Here is a 21,733-nt window from a genome sequence, read left to right on the forward strand (position 1 = left end):
TTTTGAAAACAGGAAAAAAAAAAAAGTTGAACTACCTTTTTGTTATTTTTTAGACAAACAAAACCAACAAGTGATACGATCCTGCAGAACCAGGGAAATTCTGGAACACATCAGCTTGCCCACATCATGTCCACAAACTTTCTACTGATTTTAAAAGCATTAGAGAAAATAGCTCCAAATAGGCTTTCTGCCTAGAGTTGTATGTCTTAATCTTTCAGGAAGGAGTGCAGAACTTTCTAAATAATAATGTAAGGTAGTCTCAGTGATAAATCTGTTACAGTCCCTAACTGCTGCCCCTCAACATAACCTCATCAGGAAGACTGTTCTAGTCAGGTGCTTCAGTACCATGGGGGCAGGGACATAGAGGAAAAAAAAGCAGGCTGTGCTTCTCAACATGTTAATTTTATGAGCTATTAAAAGAAGAGTAAGCCCTACTGAAATGGACAAGTGACAGAATAATAACCTCAATGTACAGGAAGAACATGATTTTTAACATCATGTAAGCTACATACAGAAGAAAAGATAATTGCTACCACAAAAAGAAGACTAACAATAGGAAGTATACAGAAAAAATTCCATGTACACAACAATTCACAGGTTATCAGTCATTAAGTTTTGACTGAGAAGTACCTTGTGGAGGGGCTGGCTGTTGATATCCTGGCATCGGACCATTATAAGCTCCATATTGCGACTGAGGAACCCCTGGCAATGGCTGTCCTCCGTAGGCAGGCTGCTGGTATCCCGGATATCCAGGCTGAGGTTGTCCATAAGGAGGCCCTGTGTGAGCTTGCTGGTTTACACTCATTGTATTCACATCCCCAAACTAATCTCACCTGCAAAAAGGAGGGGAAAAATGGCTTTTAGCAGACATAAAACCAAACTGGCCAACTTCTCTACTGTTTTCACAGAAACAAGGGCTCCTGAGATACTAGGGAAAGTAAAACATTAATGGTTATTTACTCTTGCACAGCATTTTTTCAAGTAAGATAAATGCTTTACAAAAGCTAGTTTGAAAACAATATTTTCATAAACGATGTTTTCTAATCAACTTATTCACTGTTTCATCCTGGTTAGACTTGTAATCATCATCTTAGAAAAAAAATACCATAATTTGCCATTCCATAACAGATGATTATCAAGCTTCCTGAGACACCTTACAAACTACTTCCCACCTCACAGAACATCAGACCAACAGAAAACAGGTTTCATGACATATATGAGAGATTCCTTAACACTTCAATAACGCTGAGCAAGTTCACCTTTCATATCTATGTCAGTCTACTTGATCATGCTTCCTTGCTACAAGCAACACACACTTCACCATCCACAAAGGCTGCTTTCTGAAGTGTTTGATAGAATCCAGAACAGGACCAATATAGGGTTGTAAGAAATCTTGCTTAACATACAGATTCCCAGTTCCTCTAACTTACCGTATAAAGAGGTTGACTAACTTTATAAAGAGAAAAACAGAAACAGCATTTGGAGACCCCAAACAAAGCAGGCAATTCTTACAATACCATGCCACCAAGCAGGCAGATAAGCCACAGAGCCGTTGAGTTGTGGAGAGCTAAGGAGATGACTTCAAGGGTAGGAGATTCTCTCACGGTCTATTTCTCAAGGATATTTTGCATCCCTGTACTCCTTTGGACACTCCATATATCACTGTTACCCTCTTCAGCTGAGACAATCTACACTAACACTGTAAAGAAATGTGTTTAGAGCAATTTTATTTTTTATTATAAGACTGCTTTTTATAAAAAAAAGCAAAAAGTTAAGGTGAAGCAAATAACTAATTTTGCCCTCATATTTTGCTCCAAACCCGACGATGAACTTGTGCATTAAAGATACATAGTAAATCTTAACACAGAGGAGACATACAGCTGCAACAGTCATCATGCAGTTGAGGCAAGTCCCAACAAGGAATCTACAGCTTAACTCAAGCGGATAACAAACACCTGAGCTGTTTTGCCTATACGTTGATTAGAGTACACCAACCAATGCTAAGGTTGGTTCTTCACAATACCAAAAATACGATGTCAAAGAATTATTTCAACAACGGACACAACAGCTGTACAGCAAGGGTACTAAAATAACTACAGCCCTGTAAGAACCATCTGAAATTCTTTCAGATCCATATATATATAATAAAGGGAGAATACATATATCATAACAGAGCAATCTAATTATTTAAAGAAAGCTAGCATAATACATACAGACTACATTTAACCTCCTATAGGTAGCAAACATGACAAAAGTCAATACTAAGAATGCTGATACTTACTGTGAAATTAGATATTAAACTTTATATGAAAGGAAATAAATGAAGTTTTATATTTTTAGTCTTTAAGTTGTACAAACGCAATGATAGGGCTTTTGTTTAGAAAAAGAACTTATCTTAAAATATTTAAAGTTAATTTGCTCTTGAAAGTAACATATAATGCCATTTGCAACAGCTTACAACAGTGTGACAATTTTTGATCAGCCTGCAGTATTTTTAAACATGATTACACACTACCAACATGACAGCAAGAATCATTGCTAAAGATTCTGGTTTCTCACACCACCTTCGACTTAGTTCTGCAGAACAGTCTAACCTGAGCAGCCATGGGGCCAAGAAATCTGGACTTTGGGACCTGCTCCCTTCCCAAGTTCCCCTGAAGGTTAACCTCTTCCTCCCCAGGTAGGCAACCAGTGTCACCACATTGCAATCACAGACCTACCCCCAACCACCTCCTGTTCAGTGCAAACAGTAATGCAGGAGAGTTCCTCCTACAAAGGTGGGGGGGGTAAAGGGAAGGGAGAACACAGCAAGAAGACTGCTCTATCCGCACATCTTGGAACATCTGGGCAGGGCTTCTACCAAGGAAAGCGGTCTGCTCTCTCTTTTTCCCGCCCCTGACTGTTGCTTATTGGATTGTGCACGAGGAACTTGGCTTCTAGTCACTGCTCCTACAAGCAGGTCCTTCCTCCAGGAACAGCTGCAGGCAAAGTAGCAGCATCCTGCAGGATACCTCCTGAGCTATAATCATTAAGACATTCTTCACAAGTTACACCTACAGAAATCCTCGAACAGATCTTTGAACAAGGAATTACTACAGGGCAGGAGAAGATGGATCTTTCATGGTTTTTTCTTTTTTAAAGCATGATGGGGCAAGAATTCAAGCATGTCCCTTGCAAACCACTTCTGACTTACTGTTGTGAGTGTGTACTCAGTAAGTGACCTTACCTGATGATCCTTTACTATCCTCTTTTCAGCCTTCCCTCCCCTCCCTCATGTGAATATCTATTTCCTGCTCGAGCAGGTAACATCTGTTGGCTTGTTGCTCTCTCCGCAATAACACTGAAACCAAGAGGTAAGCTCATTTAATGCAAGTCTTACAGAGGAAAAGAGCTTTGAGACAGTTTCCTACACTTTCTATGGCAAAAGTAGCTACACAAAGGAGATGGTTCTAACTCAGTGTCCCAACTGACAGAAAGGTAGGTAGACCTCAGACCTTTAGCTAGCCCACGTGGCAGCCAGCACTGGCTAATCTGCACCATAGCACAAGCTGATGCTTGCTCGATACTGGCAGACGGTCAAGGAGGGAGCTGGAAAGGAGGAAGACTTAAGAACAAGCTCGGTGTTGAAGCTGGGGACAAGGCTGCTTCATTATTTCGGTTGCTTGACTTGCTTTAAACGTAAGGCTAGTGGCATGCTTGCTCATCACTGATGTGGAATACCATAAAGGGCAGGGCCAAGAGTATCTGCCTCTGAGAAGGTAGAAGACAGTTGTCACTGAATGAGTCCATTTTCCTTCTCCCCTGGTACAAGTCATTTGTATCAAACAGCATTCATTTTGTCTCCACTCAAAAAATATATACGTAAATTAGAACGTAGTCACTTGAAGAGATATGGGGAAAGGGAGAATTTTATGCTGTCTTATGACATGAAGAAAAAAAAAAATCACAGAAAGAATGAAATGCATACACCTGATCAGGAGAAATTGAGAAAATAGTATTTTTATCAAGTGAAACAGCCTGAGATATTCCTTTGCATGTAGCAACACATTACCAAAACTAAGCCAAACATAATATTAAAACATGCCATTGAACATCGTATTACTACTCAGCAGTTACAATACACAAAGCTCAAATAAGCAGGACTCATGCTATTGGGAAAATACTATGACAACAAGCGGTCATTATTATAAACAACAAACAATTTTCTTGCAAAGCACAAAGCAGCCACTCTATGCTGTTTTCTATTCCTCTGTATAAAGGCAGTTGACCGTGGAAGTTTTGGTCAAAATAGTTACACAGCTAAAATTCATACTGGAACACTGTCACACAAGACACAACCAATGCTGATCAGCAATGAACTGATGGGAGAAAAATACACAGTAATACAGAGAGGGGGGGAATCTTTTAACTTTCACAACAGTTTCCAGATTCCTTAGTGTCCAAACAAAGCAGACTACAGTTCAGTTTTTATGGACTGTTTAAAAAAAAAAAAAAACCAAAAAACCAACAACCAGTGATTCATATGAGCTTGTTTCAATCAGCAAATCTCCCAAATCACTGAAAACTGCATATTCATCGTTTTTTATGGTCTGCATTCACTGTTAATTCCCTTTTGAAACCAAAAAGCTTGATCTCATCAGTTCTTGATCGCTTTCTAAAGGAAACACATACAGCAAAATTAGTTTCCTTCAGAAAGATGCTAGTGCCTTTTATACTAGTCCCAGAGAAATAAAAGGCTTGTTTGTTTCAACCTCTGGGGAGACTGATTCTTTAAAAAAAAAAAAAAAAAAAAAAAGGAAAAAAGACAACAGCATGGCCTCCTATATTATGCTGAAACTGGAGGAAATATGTCTGCTTAATTTCTGAACACAGAAATCAACCATTTCCAAAAGATGGGACAGAAGGCGACAATCACAATCCTGAGAGATCAATTCAGAATATTACCTACAGTGCTTTTAATGCTTCTGTTCTGCAACTTTCTGGAGAAGTAGTAAAGTTAGGCATTTTTATAAAGACCTAGACTCGAGAGCTAAGAACACTCTTCTGAAAGGCAGATGTCCTTGCTTTTGTTCCACCAACAGCTTGACTAGGTCCTCTATAAGCAATCATGGAACATTTACTTCTCTTCAGATACAAAAAACTCTTGCTTTGTTTTTCTACAGAAAATTCTGAAAGAGAAGCTCATACCCTGGAAGTCAGAGACTGCCAACTGATCTGGAAGCACTCAGGCCATTATAACAGGACACCTCCCATACATTTGTCCAAATCAATCCAAATGGCTCTACTGGAATTGACCCTCCAATTCAGTTGTATTTTTGTGGTGCTCTGTCTTTCCAGCTGGGCAGATTCTCAACTTGTCACATTACACATAATATTTTCTTCATCTATGCAGTTTGCGTCACTGCCAGAAAGATCTCTTTTAACAGTTCATGAGATGTATAAGACACTCAACTGTAAAGTTTCATTTTGAAAACTGTGTATCAGTGACAGTCCAGAAGCCACAATATTTTCACTGAAGACACTTTCAAAAGAAGAAAGGATACATTAGCTGCTAGAACTTCTTGACACGACAGGTACTGGAGCAGATTTTTGAAGCCCAGTCTTTCCTGGGCTGTTTTGAAGAGGTCTTTCAGGCTTCAGGACATAAAAATCATGGTTCACATCTAAAGTACGATCACTTCTATGTTCTAAAGAAGGGCCATATTAAACCCTGTTTTGTTAGGCCGATTCATCACCTTGCGCAAGGTCCAATACAACATACAATTTACAAAAGAGTGAAAGCGGTTAAAAACTGAATACAAAAAAAGCTTAGTCTAACCTAACCTTAAACCTACCACTATTTCCAACCTCTGCCACCACCACCACACTTTTACTTAAGTGAACAAAAACGTGATTGAAGTCCCTGGTGGGATTGATTTACATCTCTACCTCTGTAATAAAGCTCTAAGAAAAGATTTCAAAAATGCTCAGTTATGGGCATTGCTTCTGGACAGCAACCCTGTGGAGGCAAAAGTCATTGAAAATACAACCTCAACAAAATGACAGCGAAAGATTTTTCTCTTCCTTAGCTACCTCCACATGCATGTTATAATGTGTGAAGTCATCTGATATTTCTGTGAACTTTGCACAAGTATAATTGATTAGGAAAAGTTACAAGAGTAGTTCAAAGTTTAGAGAAGAGGCCAAAAGGAAAAATGTTTGAAGAGGAACATATAGAATAAGACTAATGTTACAATGCTAAACAAGTTTTCTCCACATACATTGTAACACTGACCATCTTTCATCCAAAATTTCTGTACTCTGACTTCCTCTACACAAACACGCATTACGCAATTCCTATCACTCGCAAGAAACAGAAAAGCTCAGAATTAGCTTTTCCTAAGACATACTGCCTAGTTTATACTGTCTTTTAGTGCTTTCTATGTTAATGATGAATCTTGCTGAACATATAAGAACAAGCTCTATCCTCACAATTCATCGCTAATAAAGCTTTTCAAACCTAAACAAGAAACATCCACCTTCCCTCTTCTGTGGGGACTTTGTTGTTGATCACTTTTAGTCACTCTTTGTACCTTGCCCTTCCTTAGCCAACCATCAATTCTTTCTTGGATTTTCGACCCTCCTTCTGATAATAAGTGTTACAGGAAGAAAGTATAGTCCCTACAGTAGCAGGAGAAAACATTCAAAGAAGCACAAGCATCAAACAACTCATTAAAGAAATAACCCTTTAGACATTTGTTCACTGCTATAACTCAGCTTTCACCCATGAAATTAGAACCTGGAGTGAATGTCCCAGCATATTAAGAAGAAATATTCCTTATATTGATGTCCCCTTCACAGTCTGTCTATAGCAATAAAGAATCCTGAGGGGTACAGCTTCAAGCAGAAAACGGTAGTTCCAGAAGCAAGAAACTTTTCCACACAAAACCGGATAGAAATGCCTATGCTTCCACAGGCAGTGTATATACATGACTGAAGGCAAGTCTCCTCTAAAGAGAGAGGCTCTGGAGTTTTAGGCCACGTATATTTCTATCTACCCCATAACCAGAACACCTACTCTATGAGAACGGGGTGGGGGGTGGAGGGAAGGTTAAAGCCAAAGTTCCCTAAACCTACTCAGGACAACTTCATATTAATAAACAGTAAAGACTTTAGGACAAAATCATCAGCGAGCCACCTCACATTCTAGTGGTGTGATTTTACACTGCTTGTAAACAACAACAAAAACAAGACATTGTATGTTATGTGTCAGATGGCGATTTCTCTCCCTCTAACATCCCCCCAACATTTGGCAAAGTTGACTAAGGAACCCAGTTACAGAAAAGGATCTAGAAATATTTTTATGGAATTATCACATTAATGGCTAAAAATCAACACTGAGTACCAAACTGAAAAATCTGTATTTTAACTGACTGTACAAGCGTTAACTCTGGTGGATAACTTCTGATGTGGGTGTAAGCAATTCACCTGTTTCAGCAACCACTTCCATCAGCCAGGAAGTTTAAACAGAACTTCAACTACAGTGTGACAGTTACCAAGAAGGCCCAGTTTGGATAGTTTTGCAAAGTGTCTCTGATAAAGATTTCAGAGCTAAGAGACCACACACACATACTGAAAAAAACTCATGTACATCCCAAGAATAAAAAGACATGAAACTAACCTTCATTCTACTCTAAAGAGCATTGCTCAGAAAGAGTGAAAGTGAACTCCAACGATACAAAGCAAACATGTTTAAAGCACCACCTACAAGGAAAGCAAGAGGCCATCTCGCATACCCGCTTTTTCAAGACTACACTTGTATTTCGGTCATGCCATCTCCGTTCCTCTCCTCCTTCCTTTTTCAAAGGCACAGGCAGACAATCGCCAAGTTTTACTACCAAACCCAGTCACCGGGTCTCCCCACGGGACGACCGTCCTTTACAAGCCTTGAATGAATGGAAGCTTGAGCAGCACAACACAACGCTGGGGGAAGGATCCGCGGATTACAAGAGATTAGAGACGCTGCAGAGGGGGTATCCGCCTCACAGCGCACCCGGGCCGAAAAAACCGCTCGGCTTTCCGGGAGGGAGCGACGGCCCGACTCGTAGCCCCCGGGACGCGCCTCACCACACCGGGACGCCGACGGCTCCCCTCGGGGCAGCCCGTGCCCTGGTGGAGACGGCCCCGCCGACAGCCGGCCCCGGCCCCGCAGGCCGGCACCCACCGGGCCGGGCCGGGCCGGGCCGGGCCAGGCCGAGCCGCCGGCGGCGCGGGGCGCTCCCGCCCGGACACGTTACCGGGGAAGACCCGGGCCCCTGCAGAGGCCGGGCGTGGCGCGCAGGCACAGCGGGCCCGACGTGCCACCCGGCTGGGCGCCGCCAGGCCTCAACTCCTTGGCGGGGAAGGAAGCGGCGGCGGCGCCTCGGGCTCGGGCTCGGGCCCGGGCCCGGGCCCGGGCCCGGGCGGGCCGCCGGGCGCGGTGCCAGCCGCCCGCCCGCCCGCCCCGGGCACCTGTGCGGCCGCGGCGGCCGCCGCCGCCGCCGCCGCCGCCGCCGGCGGGCCCGGCGTCCCCCCCCCGAGCCGCTCCGCGGCCTCACTCACCGCCGCCTCTCGCCGCTCCCGGCGCTGCTGCCGGGCCCGCTTCCGGTTCCCGGACCCGCCGCTCCCCGGAAGCGCCGCTCCCCCGCCCGCTGCCTGCCACGTCCGCACTCCCCGCCAACCCCCGGCCGCCGCCGCGCCCCACCCGGCGGGGCCCGGATGCGGCGCAGGCGCCGTCAGGCGGGGAGCGTGCGCACTGCCTCCGCCCGCGGGCGCTGACGTCAGTGCAGGGGCGCAGGTCGGCCGCGGCGGTCCGCGGCCGCGCGGGCTTGTGACGGGAGCCCTCGCGCAGCGTGGCGTCGCCGGGCGGATGTCCGGAAGCGCCGGGCCGCGGCGACGGGGGCGGCCCGCGGCGCTGGGGGGCCCAGCCCCAGCCCCAGGCCGGCCGGGAACCAGCCGCCGCTCCGGCAGCGGCCGTCGCCGGGGCGCCCAGGCCGGAGCCGCGCGTTGCCGGCGGGCGCCGTGCGCTTCCCTTGGGCCCAGGCGAGCCCCGGGTAGGGCGGGAGCGCTCCTGGGGGCCGCCGTGCCGGGGGGGGGGGGGGGGGGGGGCAGAGGCGCGGGGGCCGTTTTCTCAGGTTGCTTGCACAGTCCGAGAACCAGCGTTTCACCGCAAGAGCGGCAGAGTCGTGGACACAGACGCTGCCGAGCCTCAGCCCGTGCCGATCGCGGTGCCTTGGCCGTGTGTCCCGCCAGCGACATGTGAAAGACCAGGACACGGGAGCACCTGGGGCCAGTTTTGCACCAAAATGCAATGGCGGTGCAAGTTGTTCACGACCTAGTAACGTTTTGTGGGTGTGCGCCCGCCGGCCCCATGCCATGGCACTGGGGGAATGGTGCTATAATACTGGCAATGGAGTAGTCAGCTGGGCAATGGTGTCACAGCAAAACTGCGTCCTTTGAATGTCACGGTAACAAGGGTGTCGCAGAGATTGGTAAGATACTTGTTAGTCACCAAGAACTAAGCACATGCAGAATAAGGAAGAGAGAAGTTTGTCCTCAGGATCTTAACAGAAAATTATGTTTTAAGCCCCGTAGCAAAAGGGGGAACACAGATTTTATTACTCCTATAACTCCAAGGGATCAAGGTGGCTTGGAATAGCCAGGAGGTCTTGTCTGCTATGGTCCTGAAGAGAAGACAGTGAAGGACACGGGTGCAAAGCCATTCTCTTGGCCATTGGGGAGTCTCTGTGTGCGGTGCCCCACAGAGAACTGTTTGTATCCCATCTGTGTCCCTAATCCTGGCTATTCTGGTCCCAGTGTCTAATATTAGGAGTGGCTGTAGGGGATGTCAGGGAGCAGCAAGCTGCAGAGGGAGCACATTACATCTGTAGTCTGCCTGTGGTTTTCAGGGCAGACAGATAGTGCTACTGTAGTAACACTAGCTGCACAGAGAAAACACAGGTGGAGAGCACACCACTTGCAAGCTGGTTTTGTTCAATTTCTCAGGGTCAGGTGCTATCACCTGATCTTCTACAAGTTTGTGCCTGTGTCATGTCCTTGCCTGAAACTCATACTAATGAATCCTGAGTGCTGGGTGACTCTAGGATTTGCATTTGGAATGGGAAGTGGAAATAAAATTTTACTTTAATTACTGAAATGCTTCCAGCTTTAAAGAGTGTCAGACAAAGCTTTCGAGAGACAGGAGGTGTGCTATTTTCAGCCATGCTCCGGTGAGAGATCCATGGTGGGGGGGCACAGAGGGTGAGATTGACATGACACGTGTGTAGGACAACTCTGGCCCCTTACCAAGAGCAGAATCAAATGTCTAATCATAGGCAGAGCAGCAGCTGAGAGTCCAGAAGAGCAGGGAAGGCTGGGCTTGACAGTCTCAACTCTCTTCTTGCGTGTGTGTGTGAACTTGAAGAAGAAAGTGAGCAGAGGGCCTTTGGGGGGACTGGAGAATCGTTGTGTGAATTGTGAAGATGGGAGTAGAAGATACTCCCTGTTAAGAACTGGAGTCTGTTTTGAAGTTGGGAAAGCAAAACATCCGAAGCGCAGAGATCATGGGAGCTGAAGAAGAAATGCTCATCACGCTGTCTGGAGGTGCCCCCTGGGGCTTCCGGCTGCAAGGGGGTTCAGAGCAGAAAAGACCTCTTCAGGTGTCAAAGGTAGGACCTCGAGATGTGAACTGTGAGGGCAAAGCTGAACTCGGATATCTCTACTGAGTTGAGCATCTTTCACTACCATTAAGGAATGCAGGAACTCCTTACTGTGGCAGCAGATCTTAAAAGGAAAACTTGGGTGGAATGGTCAAGCAGGGTGTGGGGTGGGATGCAAGTCCTGAAATAGATGCTGTTGAGGTAGAGACAAGTGTCAGGTGAAGACCTGCTTCAGTGCAGGTCTGTACAGCTCAGACACTATAATCTGTACAACTCTTCCGCAGTCGTCAGCAGATATATAACCATAGTGACAGTGCAGGAAAAAGGGGTCAAATGTGGAAGCTTCAGTACTTGTGTAAGACATCCAACTAAAGAAAAAATAATTTAAATCAAAGCAACAAACGCCATATTTGTAATTCAATTCAACTGTCCCTAACACTTCATTACTATATTCCAGCTTTCAAAATAGATGCGCATTTCTTAGGGTCTCTTCTTTTGGTGAAACTTTCTCAATACTATCTGAAGTTAATATTTTTGATGCTCTAAGCAGCAAATATTGGTTCCATTTCAAGAATTAAAAACAAGCAGTTGCTTGGATGGGAGATGAAATAATAAAAAAGGAATAAACATGAACCTTGAGTTGCACTACTTTTGATAAACAGCTGTTACTGTTCTCTTTTCATAAGACTACTGAGTAGCTTAAAATTAGGAAAAAAGGTCCTCTGTTTATTAAGCTCATAACAGGTGCATTAGCCTTGACACAATGATATCTTGGGATGTCTGACTGGAAGGCACCCAGCAGCAGGAATGAAAAAATGCTATGCCCAGCTCCTTCTGTTTCCGTAAGTAGAGTGTGCCTCTGACAGAGAATTTTAAAAAGAAATATTCTATGTCATTTGGCTCACCCCAGGTCAAGGAGTGTTTGTCTGTAACTTCTGCCAAACGGTTTGGAATCCCATAGCTTGGCCCTGAAGTGGATGTTTCTTATATGGAGAAAGACAATTTTTCTCCAGGAAAAAAACTTCTGCACATACTCATAGAGCTTAAGGTGCTGAAGAGAAAGAATCAATATCCTTGAAACGGGTATCTGGCATCAGTGGTTGTTAGGAAAATGGGAATTTCAGTGGCCACATAAACTCTGTAGGGTCTAGGATTACTTTGACTCTTGTTTTTCCCCAAATATACAAGAAACTGGGACTGAAGAGGGAGGAGATACTGAGTGTCTATTATAAAGATTACTCAGGATTGAACAGCGGCAAGAGCTAGCTGTTACCCAGGCTAAGTTGCACCCTAAGGTGAATGGAATATTGCTCAAGGATTAGTAGCCCTTCCAGAAAGGTATTAACTAGAAGTAGCTCTCACCCAGAACTGGGTGTCATACCTTAAGTCTAGCAATACAAATATATATATATATATATATATTTTACAATACTTGGATATTGCATTAAAAAATATGGAAAATATAACTGATGCAAATCTTTTTGAGGATCAAAGTATACATCATTCTTCAAGCAGGACTTTGATTTTGTAATTATCATTTTGAGCTATTATTGCCCAGAATTCAATGGTATCCAGGTGACCACACATACTCACTGTCTTAAAGGCAACACTGTTTAAACAGTCTCCAAAGAAAGGATTTACGGATCCTTACTGGGAGCCCCATAAGATCATATCTGAATGTAAACTGCTTAGAAGAGAATAAACCTCCAGGAGTCATGGAGTAACTTAATTGTCCTCCTCTTACCGTGCAGAGAGTAGAAGCTTGAATCTCAGTTTTCAGCTCTTTGTGTTGAAAGATCAGCTCTTCATTCTTCTGCAGTTAGAATTCTGCTATTGACACCAGCAGGATGAAGTCTGGGCCAAAATGCTGCCTGCAAAGCATCTTCCAAAACTCTAACATCATCAGCACTGTCTGTTTGGATATTTTAGGAGCCAAAGATGGGAATGGTCCCATCGCTAAAGAAGCCTGACCAGGGATTTTGGCCATATGATATAGCATTGAGAAACAGGGCAGTATTGTGTGTTTCTCTGTTGGTTCGTTAAGAGCTGGGACTCATGTGGATGAGCAATTCGCTCTGTTCAGCCTCCATCCAGGAGATCAGTGCCACTGGGCAGCACTGGGAAGTGTGGTCAGAGGGAGGTGTCACTGAGATTGAACCTGCTTAGTAGAGGTAAGCTCAAATAACAACACGATGTTCATTAGTATGGTGAAGAATGTGTTGTGCGTGTATGGATTAGATACAGATTAGATAAATGAGAGGGTCTATTAGTAAGCTGATTGCTGTCCAAGAAAGGACTCTTGGGAAGAAAGAGAAGTCGTCATATGAGACCAGGAAAACTTTGGCTTAGCAGAACAGAAATATTAGTGCTTTGGTTCTTACAGCAAAACCTATTTGGGCAGAACAGGAACATGGATGAATCTGGAGAAAATGTGATAGGAGATAAAAGCATGAATATCCAATAAGTGCTAGGAGATAGTTGAGTGGGTACAGTTGGTGTCTCAGGGGATTCCAGTGCTGTCATTTTAGGCAATTTCAACTTCTAGACTAGAAAAGTTGTAACACTAAGGAAAGATGCTTACCCTTGGATGCCGAATCAAATTGTTTCTGTATACCCTTCTGGATGAAAAAGAGCAATAAAAAGCTAATTTGGGCCCAGGAAGTGGAAAGGAATCAACAAATATATATAAATGATATATACTGTAGTTATGTAGAGATGCTGGAATTGCTGGACCAGACTAGGTTAATGGTCACTCCATCTCCTGCTTCTTGTTTCCTTTGTGTTTCCTGCAAGTGTTTCAGAGGAAGCTGTAAACTTCACCAATGTATCTAATTTTCTAGTAATGCAACAGGGGGGGGAAATTCTTTCATCCCAGTTGATTATTAGCATGCCCTATGAAATACATAAGAATTGACAGTCCCGGTGTTTTACCCTACACATAAACAGATAATTATTTGTGAACAGCTAGTGCTTTACTTGTCTGACTAAATCTTATATGGTTTCCGAATGAAGATTTGATAACATCAAGCAGCCAGGCATTCCAAAGACGAAATGTTGTACAAAGTAGGATTTTTTGTTTGAGTTGTTCTTGTTGTATTACAAAGCCCTGCATAATTCGTCATCTTACATGATCCGTTTACAGAGTCACAGGTATTCTTGCCTTTCTTTCTAAAGTTTACATCATCATCTTTTTATTGTTTCTCTACATGGAGATTATGATAAAATCAATCATTAATTGCTGTTCTTCGAATCTTTTTTTTTTCCCCTGAAAATTCTTTGGGTCTGCTGTATATGTTCTTTTTTCTCTTTTTTTCTTCTTTTTTTTTGAGACAAGATGGTATTTAATGACATTAGAATGTGTTCAGCATTATTCTCTGTCCTCTTCAAATACATTGGTGGGCCTCTACTTGATTGTTCTGTCATAAGCTGTTCACAACAGTGGCTTAAATTATTGGCTTGTTTCAAGTTGCAGCTAACTCAGAATGTACAGTGAGCATATGCATTTTCAACCGTCCTTTCTAGTGCAAAGTATTCAACTGGCTGCAACTAAATAAAGTAAATGAACATGTTGGAAGTGGGGTGTGAACCCATTTTTCTACAGACTGAAAGGATGCATAGCTGTAGTTTAAACCATTTGACCAAGCAAGGGATCAATTCTAAACCTCAGTCCAGCCAACACAAAGGGACAGAAAAGCAGCTGGATCTTTACATGCTGGATCCAGCTGCCACAGAGCTTCTGTGCCATCTGACTCCCTGTGGGTTATGGGTTCAGGGACATGCCTAGAGCAAGATGCTGGAAATATATACCTTGTGCACAGTCTCTTGGGTCTTACCTAACTAGCCTCGTGTCCAAGTAACCTTGTGGAGCCAAACCAGCTCTGCCTACCTCAGGATCAGGGAAACACACATTGCTTCTTGCAGCAATGCCCAGTGGAAATTGAGGAAGAAGCTCATATTTAAATAACGTAAGCAAGACTGAAATGCTAGTATTAACGCCAACTGACTATATGGTTCCAGGTCTGTAACTGCAAATGTCTATTCCTGTCATCTTAAACTTGCCTAAAAGAGCACATACTGACTATTTTGTTCCACCCAAACAATCATTTGCAGTGTCTGGGTGCTAAAAATGTCATTTGTATATGAAGGATACCATACTGATGAGTATATGAAAGGGGTACCATAACAATTCAGTCTCATAAAAACAGATACTGTAAGAGTGGAGGGTGAGACAAAAGAAGAAGCAAAAGAAAATTTATTAGTGTCTGGGGAGCCCTCAGTGAGAAAGAATAGATGATTTTTAAATTAGAGTTGTTTTAAAATATCAACTCAGTAATGAGTAAGCTGAAAGAACAGCAGCATTGATATGCTCAGCGGGCAGATACACAGCAGGATCAAACATCAACAGAGGACATGAATAATTCTGGAGAAATTAGGAAGGATTGGAATATGGAGAACTAGAGAAACAAACAAAGGGGAAAATAAAGAGTAAAGAACCTAAAAAGGAAAGGAAAATCTTCATTTTGTTCTTAGTTACAGCAATGTCCTTTTAAGTGAAATCAGTCAAACTACTGTGCATTCATATTTGGCTTATTGTGATTCCTTATGAATCTTTTAACTCTTACCCAGTGAAGCAGATAAAGTATAGTGGGATTTTACACTACCCCTTACCAAAATAAAGCTGATTTGGTATAGCTCAGTAGCTGTGGTGCACATGGCACCACAACACAATAAATCTTTGGCCAGAAACAGTCATCAGGAAAGAAAGAAAACAAGCATAAAAGCAAGAAACAAAAAGGATCCATAGATGTCAAGATTTTTATTTTAGAAAGGCTGAGGGAAAAGTACATGGTCTGACATGTACAGCATTCCTTGCAAGGAGAAGCTATAAATGATGAGAAGGTTCACCCATTCTAGACAGAGAGTAAGGGAGAACAATACCATCCGGTTCCTGGAGAATTTCTTTGCAATAAGGGTATGTGCATCAAATGCACTTGAACCTAAACAAAATATAAAATAGGTAGTCTGAGAAAAGTCGTAAGATAGGACATAAGCATTAAGCACATAATCAAACAAAGTAGAAACATAACATGGAACTATATTAGGGAAATAATTTTTACAAAGATGAACAGGGCAGCTTTAAGATGGTGCGAGTGCATGCAAAGCTGCCTTTAGGGATCCTGCTACAAAACAAGATTTATTCCATGAGAGGGAAACCCAGTTACTCACTATACAAAGCCAGGAAGGCACTTGTACTTCCAGCATTATCTGGTGCAGGAGTAATACTGAAGAAGTAAGTTGAAACTGGAGGCTTTCCAGCTGGTACTGATAGAAAGACCTGGGTGTATTAGTGCATCACAAGAGGATAATGAGCCAGCAAAATGATGCATCTCTGAAAAAAAAGGCAAACATAAACAAATGAGCCTTGGGTAGCCATATCTAACTGAGATAGGAAGGCATTGATGTTACTGTCTAATGCATAAGTGGGAATTCACTGGAAATACCATCACACCTATGGAGCCAGCCACTTTCAAGAAAAATTAATTCAAAGTAGAGCAGCTATAGAAAAGGAGAGGAGGAGAGAAGGCTTCTTTCACCTAGCAAAAGGCTGAAAGATATGATTGCTGTCTACAAATACATGTTGGGCAAATACCAGCAGCACTGTTCAAATATAGGACAGCATGTCACTGATCAAATGTGTAGAAAACGACTAACCAGGGAGGTTCAGCAACAACTTTCCAATCTAGAAAAAGAACTGAAAACCTTTTGCAATCAGCTTATGAACTGGAGTAAACAATATGGCATCTGAAACAACAGGGGATTGGCCCTGATAACTCAAGGGGCTCCTTTCAGTTCCCTGTTCTGTACAAATACTCTGCAGCAATGCAGTGAATTGTTTGGGGAAGCAGTGACACAGGATTGTATAGCTTCTAAAACCACGAATTGTTTTGTTGTTTAAGAGCAGTTCATCACAACCTCCTTTTTAACTCTTTCTCACATATCCCCACTTTCTCCTGTACGTTTCTCTGCTGACAATTCACTGTTTCTGCTCTCTCCTCTGCCAGAAATCGTTGCTGCCTGTGTGCCATGCCGCTGGTCCCTGTGACCCACAGCCTGGCTGCTCTATCCTGTTCACCTTTGCTCATGTGACGTTATTCCTGCTGGAGGTGCCAGCTCTGACCCAAATGGGTCTGATGGCTTCCAGATTTGCAAGCACCTTCTCTTCCTCTCCCCCTTTCAGTGGGCAGGCTGTTCTTTGTCTGTTTTCACAAATGTTTACTGTCACACCTAAAAAAGCGCTCCTGGCAGCTTAGTCTATAGCAGTTGCTAATGCTGGTTTTGGAGGGCCGAATATGTCTGCCAGTGCTGTGGAAGGAGTGCCTCAAGCAGCTTTGGGAGTGCTCCTGGACATGTTTTATGGCCTGTCGGCACTTAGGCAGGTGCCACCCTTGGCAGCCAGCGAGGGAGCGCAGACTGCGGCACCGGTGGAACTTGCCAAGGAGCAGCTGGGCCCAGCAGTCACTGCATGCCGGGAGAATGTGGGGGTCTCCAGGGCTGCTGTCCGGCTGAGAAGCTGCAAGCTCTGCACAGCACTGGGACAGCAGTGAGCAAAGTGCAGAGCTTGGAAGGGTAGCTCTGCCCTTCCTTCCCAGCAGAGATGGGCGATAGGACCTCTAGGACAATGATAAGAAGGTGGCCTAAACAGAAAACCATATTATCATGGTTGCAAATCACCATTGCTGATTGTATCAGCTAATGATCTGGTTCACAATTCCTTGTGTGCCACTGGGGCTTGGAGCTACCTGCAAGGGAAGCAGCCTTATACAGGAACTCCCTCCCAAAACAAGTACAGAGAGCAGACTGTGTGGATGGACTGGATCGGTGGTTATGCCATTCCCTCTAACTATTAGAATCTTGATTTATACTCTACGTTTACTCTCAGATAATCTTTAACATTTGTTAAACTATTCCTTTCTCACTGCCCAAGCCAACATGAGGCAAGCATGCCTATGACAAAGTGTGATGTTGGCTCCTGGTCTTTCACACATTACTGTCCTGAATGGTTTCTCCTCTGCTGCGTGACCATAGCTGTGCTGCCCCATGCTTTTTGCGTCCACAAGTTGTCTAAGACTTCCTTTTGAAGGACACTGCTAGAAAAGCTTTCCTTCTCCTCCTTGCAGAGGTGAAGAATCTGGGCAGTTTTGTCTTTGCATCCTATTTGCCCGTTAGCAGGCAGGCATCCTGGAAGAACCTCTTGATAGATGACTATCAGCAGTTGTGGTGAAACCACACAAGCTACATCTATACCTGGTGCATTAATGTACCTGGGACCATTCTCTGGCACAGTGGAACGAAGTCCAGAAATTAACCTTTTCTATTCTCCCAAACAAGATGGCTGCATGCAAGCTGCCCACAGGCAGTGGCTCTGAGAATGGCCTGTTCTGGCTCCCAAACTGTGCCTGGGAATTGTTCGGGAGAGCACTAGCTGGGCTGAGCCAAAGATGTGCCAAGGATCATTTCATCAGTTTAATGCTAGAGACTATTGTGGTCTAGAGCCCAGGTTCATTCGCTGGCATTACTCAACCTGCTACTTGCTACCTGCTAGAACTACTGAATACATCTGTGAAGGCTGAACCTGTTTGTTCCTGTACGTTCATACCTACAGGATGCTTACAAAGATGCTGCAAGGCACAGGAAGGTCTCTGTACCAAAGTTCCCTGGAACCCTTCAGGTGAACAGGGTACTTGGCTAATCTGTACCTGTGGCTGATCCTGTCCTTGCTGCTGCAGAACAATGGCGCTTATCCTCCTCAGACCATTGCTGAGAGGCTCTCTTAGGGTTAATGAGTGCTGCGTTTTGGTACAGAACCCACACTTGCGAATATGATGAATGCTGTGTACAATAACTTTTTGCAAACATAAGTATTTTTTTGTCTTGGATCATATCCTCATTCTATCAAAATAATAGTAGGTATATCTTCTTCTAGTTTGCCTTCTCTCAGCATAAATACTGGGGAGGCATATTATACTTAAGACTGCTGCTGTTCAACAGTTGGTAGCAGCTGAAAAGAGTCCTCTGTTCTGAGTAAGGGTTTTGTTCAGAGCTTGCATATCCTCACTGCCCTTTAGAGCACAGTACCAGCACATAGAGCTAAGGTTGAGAACACCTTGTTGTGGAGGACTGAAGCCTTGTCTCTGGATGACTCTGCCCTGTGTTCAAGGCTCTGTCACTCCTTCTGTCCCAGTTCAGTGCCTGTCCCTGTAAAGAGACATTTTGGTGGCTGGATTTGCTTAGGAGCTCTAATTCCCTTAGATTTTGATGCTAAAATCTTTTGTGTCAAAAGCAACAAGGCTGAGCCTCTAGATAAGGACCTACATGGGACATGTATAAGCATGTTTCTTCCAAACACTCAATTCCTTTTGTCCCAGCAGCTAGATGTGGGCACTGGGACTCTTGCTTTTTGACAAACATATCTGTTCCTTCTGAATCCTTGCTTCATATAAAAAACCCTTTATATCCTGCTGTTTACTGTGTTGAGAGTAAAATGCTTATCAAGTACTTTTAGTATCTATTCTAGTACATGTGGCATTATTCCTTGTCATTGGTATTACACTTCATTTGCTTTTCACCTAATCTCCCTTCAAGTAACAAAAGGCCATGGAGATAAAGCCTCTTTTTATCTACCTGCAGCCAACTCTGGCTAGATACTTGTTCCCAGCAACGATTCCTGTGCTAAACTTTTTGCTTAGGCAAAGAAGGTGGATTGTTTGGGGTTGTTTTTCTCTTCCCCCCCTTGTATTAACATGACAAAATGCTCTTTTTAAGGCACTTGCTTTCAACAGAGAGAGAAAACTAACAACCCCTGATTGTTTGCATTGGTTTTTTATCAGCTTGTGCCCCCTGGTACAAATCAGAATTGTCTAGTGCACCAAAGAAGTTGTTCTCTCTTTCCCACACTGGGACAGCAATATCCCCCTCACCAGTACACTCCAGGCAGTAACATATTACAGTAGTCTTGTATGCACTTAATCGATTGGCCAGCACCAGCATCCTCTGCCACTACCAAGTTTCATCTCTAAACCCCTTGCCCAGAAGCCACCCAAGTCTGTCCTGCTACCCAAGACGCCTTCTTTCACCACCCTCCCTTGCTGTGTTCATCCCAGAAAGTGTGTGTTCTCTCCTTTCTTTTGCTATATAAAGACTCCCTAATAAAGCTTCACTGTGGATGACCTGTGAAGTAGGTCTGCAGAGATACTGGACCTACTTTACCAAGAGGCACCAGTGTCACCTCTTAAACAGGAATAGTGTTTGGTGAGGAAGTTATTGTAACTAAATAGAGAAGTGTAGTTGTAATGGTTAGTGTAATTATAATAGATTAGAGTAAATATTCTCCTGTAAAATAGCTTCCAATAAAACTACGGCATTGCCATGAAGATATGATATTATTCACATACTTAATAGATGAGGCATAGAAAAAGTATCTTACTGGATATCTGTGTTCAGGTGGGCAGATGAGACAAAGAAAATCTAAAAGCCAGAGCAAAAGACTGTTGAAAAACTTCCTGATTTTCAGGCTCCTGTCACTTATGGCTTACAGTACGAGTGTCTTCTCCAAGGTCACACAAAAAATCATCCAGGTCTCCTGAATCCTACTCTAGTGCTTTAGCCACAGGGGTATCCTTCCTTGCACAAGTAAAGATTAGGCCCTGGCCTTGGAGGAAAACCAAACTGTTCCAGTAACCAAAATGATGTCAACACAGATGTTCAGAAAGAAGAAGAGATGGAGGGTGTTTGTTTCTGCTCTTGCATCTAGCAGCTACTGCTGATTGGGTCCTGCCTGATTCATTCTCTTTTGGTAATGCTTTATACTGCTTTATACTACAACAAGGCAGTTCTTACCTCTCCATGGGAACCCTGTTACAGGACTACATTTCACAAAAGGCTGGGAATGAAATTTCAACACTGCTAGGTTGCCATGGGGTATTGGACTCCATGGCATTGTAGCTGCTGAGGGAAGGGGGGCAGCTGTGTGATGAGAGCTGCAATCAGAGAGTGGAAGGGGCGTTGGATGGGAAGATGAATTGTATTCAATATACAACTCTGACTTGGCCTGAGTTTGCTAGGTTGCTGCTGGAAAGATTTTAGGAGATTAGGGGAAGACTGGTAATGTAATTTGTTTTCCTACCTTATAGATTGAGCTCTACCGATGAGAGGATGTGGGAGGTGCCTTGGGGAGGCAAGGGGGAAGATGGCATGAACCTATTACAGCTTATTCCTGAAAGGCACTGCAAACCACAGCATATTTCCTTAAGAAGAAGCAGTGCTGACCAGCATGGAGAGTGGTTGCAATGTTTCAAGACAGGTTCCCTGGGCTGTACTCAGGCAAGATGTGAAGCCACTGAGTTACTATCAGGATTACTCTATTCTTAGCATCCCAGCGAGTGTTCACCCCCAACATACCACTATCTAAATATAGTCCCTACTGAAGGACAGATGCTGCCAAGTTGCATCTGACCCTCTCCTCTCTTGCATTCTGTTCCCGAAAGCTAGGCCGAATTCCCCTGAGACACGTCCAATAATCAGCATGTCCTTTTGTCTCCCCAGGGCTGTAGAAGGAAACTTGTGTTAAAGCCTGATCCTAACCCTGGCTTTCCTGGCCTCTCCTAGCACTGGCTCTCCCTTCAACACCTTTTCTTCTACCTTTCCTGCTCATTTATTGCCTTCACCCTTTTCCTTTTTTCCCCTCAGCTGCTTCTGTCCTTTCCCTCCTGTCCGATTCAATATGATCAATGAGAGGAAGAGGGCAAAGCAATGAAAGAAAACACGCACACGTATGCGCATGTATCTAGGTGCTGCAGACACCCAAACCCTTCTGACAAGAGCTCTTTTGTCACAACAGAAGTCTTGCTGAGAGGGCAGTGAGATGGACAAGTTCGGGTTTTCCCCACTGGTTTGTATTTCCAGTGGCATAAATCAGTAAGGCCCTGAAACTGGGATTCCATAAACCCGGCTGAAACCTAAGAGGGCATTCCTCCCATGTGAGCCAAGGTGTGCCATGG

The 21,733-nt window shown here is 44.0% G+C and overlaps 2 protein-coding genes and 1 long non-coding RNA gene across 6 annotated transcripts in view; 1 reads left to right on the top strand and 2 right to left on the bottom strand.

Annotated features, from left to right (window-relative positions):
• The window catches only part of SEC24C (SEC24 homolog C, COPII component), a 42,227-nt gene extending 33,493 nt beyond the window's left edge, over positions 1-8,734 (bottom strand). For all 3 annotated transcript variants that reach the window (XM_087768297.1, XM_087768295.1, XM_087768294.1), the window contains exons 1-2: positions 8,581-8,734; positions 631-833 (exon numbers count right to left, since the gene is read on the bottom strand). In XM_087768297.1, coding sequence (XP_087624423.1) covers positions 631-805 — 175 coding nt within the window. In that variant the 5' untranslated portion in view covers positions 806-833; positions 8,581-8,734. The remainder of the gene's footprint in view (positions 1-630; positions 834-8,580) is intronic.
• A 413-nt stretch (positions 8,735-9,147) lies between these two features.
• The window catches only part of SYNPO2L (synaptopodin 2 like), a 41,598-nt gene continuing 29,012 nt past the window's right edge, over positions 9,148-21,733 (top strand). The window contains exons 1-2 of one of the 2 annotated variants that reach the window (XM_087763862.1): positions 9,148-9,509; positions 10,353-10,685. In XM_087763862.1, the coding sequence (XP_087619988.1) occupies positions 10,581-10,685 (105 nt within the window). In that variant the 5' untranslated portion in view covers positions 9,148-9,509; positions 10,353-10,580. Of the gene's footprint in view, positions 9,510-10,352; positions 10,686-12,827; positions 12,848-21,733 lie in introns of those variants that run through there. The other variant, XM_087763863.1, reaches the window with a different exon arrangement.
• LOC148054811 (uncharacterized) overlaps positions 15,948-21,733 on the bottom strand; it is a 66,291-nt gene continuing 60,505 nt past the window's right edge. Inside the window, exon 3 of the long non-coding RNA XR_015706186.1 lies at positions 15,948-16,065. This is a non-coding gene — a long non-coding RNA (uncharacterized LOC148054811). The remainder of the gene's footprint in view (positions 16,066-21,733) is intronic.

Source organism: Nipponia nippon, unplaced genomic scaffold (genome assembly GCF_047370975.1).
Source record: "Nipponia nippon isolate SJK-2023a ecotype South Korea unplaced genomic scaffold, ASM4737097v1 scaffold_3, whole genome shotgun sequence".
In the NCBI taxonomy this organism is placed as follows: Eukaryota; Metazoa; Chordata; class Aves; order Pelecaniformes; family Threskiornithidae; genus Nipponia; species Nipponia nippon.